We start from the raw sequence: 7,035 nt of genomic DNA, 5'->3' as shown, positions 1-7,035 counted from the left end.
CTCAAAGTGGGTTCCTCGTCATCGAATTGGAAGTTTGATATAGTTTCACTTGAAGAAAATCAAGTCATTGGCACATCATATACAAAATATTTAAATTTATTCATCAAAGTAACAATGAACCCCTTATTTAGTAAAAGTCAATTAATTAAATATTTCATAAGTGAACGCCACAGTGTGGGATAATAGTATGTTACTCATTAACATCGTTTTGGGATACTGATAGGCCAGAAATTGATAAGAGTAACTAACAAATTTAACTGATGAATTTTAATTTGTGGCAGTGAAGTTGTATAAAGAATAAGGTAGGCCTAGAAAAATAGAAAATAATAAAAAATTGAACTGTAGCCACTTTATTCATGCACAAAGAAATAAATGGTCGTTTAAGGTATCATTGATGGTTAACAAATAACCAACAATAAACACAAATCTAAGCCTTTATTTTTATGATCCCCTGACACAATAACAGTGACAGTGAATGAATAAGGTAGGCTTAGTCAAAACGCTGTATTATGTTCTTTACTACTAGTACTAGTAATACTACTGGCTGCTTTATTCACTAGTTAGATAATTTAATTTTGAGCACATTGTAATGTTTATTTAATTCAAATGTTTCTGGAAGTGTAAAATAAGTTTAAGTGGGGAACTAGTTTTGCAGATTATTCAATATTATTATTAATAATGGAAATTTTAATGACGATGTTATCAAAAAATAAGATGTATAATTTATAAATATAAATCATATAGAAGATGGTAGTAGTAGTATTAGTAATAATTACTACAACTTACAAGTACTAGTAGTAGTTTAATACTAGTAAGAATGTTTAAATTTTTAGAAAACATACTCTAACTTTATTATATAAAATTTTCTTTAAGAATCTAAATAAATACGACCTGGCATGGCGGGTTCGATTCCCCATCCCACCAAACATGCTTGCCCTTTCAGCCGTATGGGCATTATAATGTGATTGGTAAAAGAGTAGCCCAAGAGTTGGCGGTGGGTGATGATGACTAGCTGCCTTCTCTCTAGTCTTGCACTGCTAAATTAGGGATGGCTAATGCAGATTGCCCTCGTGTAGCTTTGCGCAAAATTCAAAAACAAACCAACAAACAAAACATCTAAATAAATAATTGAATAAAAATAATCCAATATCTTATAACTGTACCAGATGTTAGTTTTACTTAGTAAAAATATTACAATTATAAATACTGTTTTACAAAAAAGTCAGAATATGATATCATGGAATAATAATAAAGTATAGAAGCATTTACAAATTAAACTGATGAAAAAGAACATTAAAAATGTTGAAGTGAAATCTATTATTAAAAATTTGTCTCTTAATTAAATAAAAAATATTAATGCCAGGCTTAGTTCTATTCAGCAATATAACAATTTAACAAATTTAAGAGTTATAATACTTTTCTGTCTCCAGACTTATTGTAGTAGCCCACCTATGAACTTTTTCTTTTTTTCAATAAGTCAATATCCATTTGTAGATAAGGGGAACAAAACTGTACACAATATTCTAGGTGAGGCCTAAGTAGTGATATGAATAATTTCTTCATTGTGAATTGTATTCATTATGTTTATAAATATATCCAAAAATTTATTTAAGTTTTAATTACTATTAGCAACAGGGCAGTGCTTTGATTTCTCAAGACTGATTGAGTGACTTATTTATCATTATGTCAATATTCTTTTTTTCAGTCATGCTATTGAGTGAGTTCCCATGTGTTTTAAACATTTTATATAAATTTGATACTTCAGATGCCTTTCCTTGCATTTACAAGTTAAAAGTCACTTATCAGCTATTTGCCCATCTTGCCAACTATTGAAAACAAGTCATGCCACAGTACATGAATGTCCTCAGTACAGCTACAAATGGCAAAGAGTTTAATGTCATAAGCAAAGTTATTAACTATGCCCCTGTTAATGTCATATATGTAAGCAATGAAACACAAAGATCCAAGCTATGACTCCTGAGACACACCATTAATTTTTACTTTTGGGAAGAAATGGTATAATTTTCCTATTTTGCATTTTTAATGGAACAAATTGCAATAGATCCATTATTATTAATATAACATTTCATGGTGCCATTTTATCATCTGGGGTTCAAATATGATGATGTAGCATTGTAGGATCTTAAACCTTTTTGTTTTAAGAATATTACTTGTCTAGTGAATAGGGTATGGACTTGGTATATTTAGGTTTTGAAAAATCTTTTGAGAAAAGGCCACTCAGAAGATAAGAAAAGAAAATTGCATCAGTAATGTGGTTTAGGAAAGACTAGTTAATGGGATTGTAGGCTGTTTGGATGAGAAAAAGCAAAAAATTGTTTTTAATGGAGTCCAGTCAAATTGGACCCATGTTACTAATTTTAATAGTGGAGTGACTCAGGTGCTTGGGCCTTTGCATTTTTTAAATTAGTGAATCAGTTATGTTTGCTGATGATATTAAACTTGGGAATCTTAAGTATTCAGAATGTTAAGGCATTATAAAATTACATGGTTTAAATAACTGCTAAATGACTTAATTATAGTAAATGCAAGGTAATTCATTTGGGTTATTGTAATTCTGATCACTTGTTTAAAATAGATAGGAACCTATTCAATGCTATGAATGATGAAAAGATATAGTGGTGGATAAATCACTCAACATCAAAACAGTGCTCTATCACTAGTAATAAAACTAATATAATTTTAGGGTGATTGATAGATTTATTGATTACATATCATTAGTTAGGCTTCAGTTGGAATACGTGTACTGTCTAGGTATTCTTATTTATGAAATAATATTGGCTTGTTGGAAGGTGTCCAGAGGCTGAATTTTTCTGGGGATGAAAGGATTATCTTGTGGGAATAGGTTAACTTTCTTTATTTAATCTTGAGAAAGAAGGATAAGAGGTAATCATTATTGAGGTTTACAAGATTATCTGGGAATTGAGGGGTAAAAGCCTGATTTAGTTCTATTATATTATCAAGATAATAAGATGAGAGGACATAAGTTTAAAATTTGGAAAATATGGACTGGGCTCTAATCAAGACACTTTTATTTTTCTAGCAACTAGAATGTTTTACGGAATGAATTGCGATTAGCAATATTGGAGGTAGCACTTTCTTGAAAAGTAATGAGTAGGTTGAAATTTTTATTTTTCTCAAGGTCAAGAAAGAGTGCATAAGGATAGTCATAAAGAACCTCTGTTTCACGCACTGTCCTTCAGACTCGCTTCAGCCCTGTATGTTTTGTCGAGCATTCCGAGTATTTGTTCTTCACTTATATGCTCTCGGGTTGAACTTTCCTCTTTCTTTGGTCGACTGGCTACTGTTCACTAGTTCTGAACAGTAGTCCTCCTGTTACTCTTATCAGCTGCTCCTGGAAGCAACTATAATGGGCTGTTAATCAAGTTGGAGAAGTCCTTACTGCAACCTATCCAATATCTTGTCCATTTGGATGTTTTTCCACAACCATCTCAGTCGGGTTCGTCCTTTTCGTCTTTTGGAAACATGGATGCATATGAGATCTACAAACCTCCTGTTTTTGTTGGCTCAGATTTTTCTGCTTTGCCAGAAATTCTTGAGATGCTACATAAGTCTAACCCTTTAGATGCTTACTTTTTTCAGTCATATCACACTCGAAATCATCATCAGATAATTCAGGTTCAGAGCCAGAATCATCGTGAGCTTGCACAACTTTAGTTACTTCTTCAAGTGCAAAAACAGTAGAGCAAGTTGATGCCATTTTGGGTCCATTTTTTCATACAAATTAGGGAATTTTCAGCAGCAAATATTATTGATGTTTTGAATAGCAACATATGCCATGTAGGATATGAATCAATGGCTGAGATCATTATCTGTGCAGATTAGCCTTTGTCTGCTGGTTTTTATGGTCATTTTGCATTTCTAGTCAGAAATTCAAACTGCATTATATGGTCACCATATCGAATATGCCACAACAGTTAATAAATATTACTCTTTACAACTGCTGATATTTGTGTTTAGCATCATTGTATAGTTATTTAAGTAAATAATTTTAGCCAGTGTTTTCTCTATTATTTCTGTGCTAGAACAAAAGGAAAGTTGACATTTTTATATTTTTATGGTACATGTTTCATAAATCTAACATTTTTATTAGGTAACATCCTTTATGTATGTAAATATACTTGTATTAAATTTTATTCTACCTGTATTGATTATAATATTGTCTGCTTTCACAGGGAGGACATTTTTGCTGTCTTGTATGAAAAAAAAATGTGGATGACTCTTTACATGTTCTTCAGACAGATTTATTTAGCAATAAATTTGCAATGTGTATCTGTGCACAAAACAAAGAGGTAGAGATGTAACTAAAAGTCTGAATTGTTAAATATCCAAGTAATAATGGAAGTGCCATTGTTAAGTGACTATAAAAGTGGGTTTATAGTGAGAAGAGTAATCCAGACAGTTTTAGGTGGTCCAAGACTTTTTTTGACATTTAAAGCTCCCATACATACATATTGTATCCAGATATTTCTTTATTTTTTACCATGGATTCTTGGTGGAATTTTTACCGTGTTGGTGGACCATGAAGTGTTATCATCTCAAGTAGCTATGTACATATGTGGTTCTCTTATGTTTGTTACTGTTTTTGCCATACAAACAACAAATGCTTGCATGCAACACAAGCTCTCTTCAGTTTCAAATGTTGACAAGAAGAATTACTTAAAAGAAGATGATGAGATTGAATTCACTTCATTCTTTGGACTTGAAACGTATCAGTTTTTGTTTCCATCAAAGAGACACATGTTGACTATTTTAGTTCATGCAGTAGTATCAGCTTTTATGTGTGCTGTAGCTGTTGATTACCTGAGGTTGTTGGAGATGAGCGACTGGTGGAAAAGTCGATCAGTAGCAGTAATACTCTTTATATTTGGCTGGATGTCTGTGTGTAATGCCCAGTATTCCTTGACTGCCAATGGACCATTTGAAACTGCCATATTCAGTACAAATAACAATCAAATACTGGGACCACTCTTTCGACCATTTTATGTTTGCATATTTCTTGTGGTGCATGTTATAACATGGTATGTCTGGTAAAGGGATAATTTGAAATTTTTTTCAACTTTCAAATATTTATGATTATTATAATATGTTAGTATTTAGTTATTTTAAGCAAATAATTAAACATCTAAATTTGGAAGTGTAAATTATCCTCATACTAATTTTGAAAATTTCAATTATATTATGTATTCGGCTTTAGTTGTGTAAATGGAGGTTGTGGATAGTGTTTTAATGCATATTTTATCCAAAGACAAATAATATAATAGAAAAAAACAAATTGTGAGTTAATTTCAAAATTGTCCAGCAATTACATTAGCAGCTGATATTTAAAATTATGAAAAACTTATCTCAGGTAAGCCAAAAACTCATATTAAAACTAAAAGAAATACCAGATATACTGTAGTGCAATGTGTTTGACATTGGTAACTAGTAGTATATATAAAACAGTTACATTAGAGTTTAAAATTTTTATGAATTGTGGTCAAAATATTAATTTTTGATGTACACCAATTAGAATATTTAAAAACTTCATGTGTTGTTTGATTACTTGGGATCTCTCACTTTTGATACCATTTATCTGAACTAAGTGTATGATATATGAAAGGTAAATCTTTCACAGTAGTGTAGGCAGTTATGCAGTACCTTATTAGTAGGAGAAATTACATTGAAGGATGGTATTGAGCTTTTTTGTTGTTAATGGTGGAGAACAATTCATTATTAATCAAAATATATTTATTTAAAATAATAACTTGAAGTTTGAAAAACCTATACATAAAAATTTATTGTAGAAATTGTAGTATTATTCATCATTTTTTAACTTTTATCACTTAAATGTGTTAATTAGCATTAAGAAAAATTGTGTAATATATATACAGAATACGAAGAAAATGCTCTTACATTATGAGTTATTTATTTTTGTATTTCTACATATAGTCTTTAATTTTTATTATTAGTTTTTTAAAATTATTTTAGGGAAAACAAAAGATGGAAAGATACAGATGCTTATTTAAAATGTGTATTACCTTTCTTACCATTGATGTGGACTTTTGGTGTGTTACCTCCACTTGATGGATTAATAATGTGGATGGGAGAACAACTGCTCACACAAGGATGTGGAGGTTCACATATGGCTTCAATGAGAGAGTAAGTGTACACATGCAGATCAACAGAGTAACCCTTAGCATGAACAAAACCCTACATGTCTGCCATAAAGAAAAAAATGTGTTGATTATATTTAAGAATTGTATGAAATTTTATAAATGATGATTTTTTTTAATTATATGCTCATTCATGTTTTAAATAAAAAACTTACTTGTATTTACATAACATTATAATGTAAAACTTAAGGACAAAAACTGACCTGTTGATTAATCTAGGCTGTCCTAACAACTAAGTTAAATTTATAAAAAATAACAACTGAAAAAACAATTCTAAGCCAACCCATAATATTCAGATATTTATAAACCCTTTCCTTAAACCTCCTTAAACATAATACATCCACCACATCTGAAGGCACACATTCCAAAGGTGAACCACCCTTTTAGAAAAATAAAACAGTTTTAGCTGAAGATGACTCCTACCATGCCAAAATTTATATTTATGTTCTCTTGTTCTACCATTCCCACCATTAATATGGTGAATCAACACTGGTTATTTCATGACTCAGGTGGTTTTGTCAAATGTCTGTTTTAGTAGTAGTTATAAAGTGTGCAATTCATCATCCAGTTCCACTGTTTAAGTGCAAAAAAAGCATGCATGTTAGACTTGCAGGGTAAAGAAAATCCGCTCAAAATGACCCATTTATAATTCTTTGTATTATTATTATTATTCTCTTACCAGCCTACAACAAAAATATTGCACTCAAACCTTCTGTAGAATACTAAATAAGATACAGTAAAGACTGTAGGGGTATTGAAAAAATTGAATTGTTTCTTTTATATTTTACATAAGCTAAAAAACATCATAATTATAGTGTAAACAATATTATCATTACCCCTT

At 30.6% G+C, this 7,035-nt stretch overlaps 1 protein-coding gene across 2 annotated transcripts in view; it reads left to right on the top strand.

The window, feature by feature from the left end:
- Nucleotides 1–196: 196 nt before the first annotated feature.
- The window catches only part of LOC106458252 (pecanex-like protein 4), a 37,919-nt gene continuing 31,080 nt past the window's right edge, over nucleotides 197–7,035 (top strand). For both annotated transcript variants that reach the window (XM_022384403.1, XM_013917732.2), the window contains exons 1-3: nucleotides 197–302; nucleotides 4,215–5,060; nucleotides 6,010–6,180. In XM_022384403.1, the coding sequence (XP_022240111.1) occupies nucleotides 4,378–5,060; nucleotides 6,010–6,180 (854 nt within the window). In that variant the 5' untranslated portion in view covers nucleotides 197–302; nucleotides 4,215–4,377. The remainder of the gene's footprint in view (nucleotides 303–4,214; nucleotides 5,061–6,009; nucleotides 6,181–7,035) is intronic.

This window comes from Limulus polyphemus, unplaced genomic scaffold, assembly GCF_000517525.1.
Source record: "Limulus polyphemus unplaced genomic scaffold, Limulus_polyphemus-2.1.2 Scaffold435, whole genome shotgun sequence".
NCBI classification, from domain to species: Eukaryota; Metazoa; Arthropoda; class Merostomata; order Xiphosura; family Limulidae; genus Limulus; species Limulus polyphemus.
The sequence above is the reverse complement of the archived record's forward strand: the minus strand, read 5'-3'. Positions and strand labels throughout refer to the sequence as shown.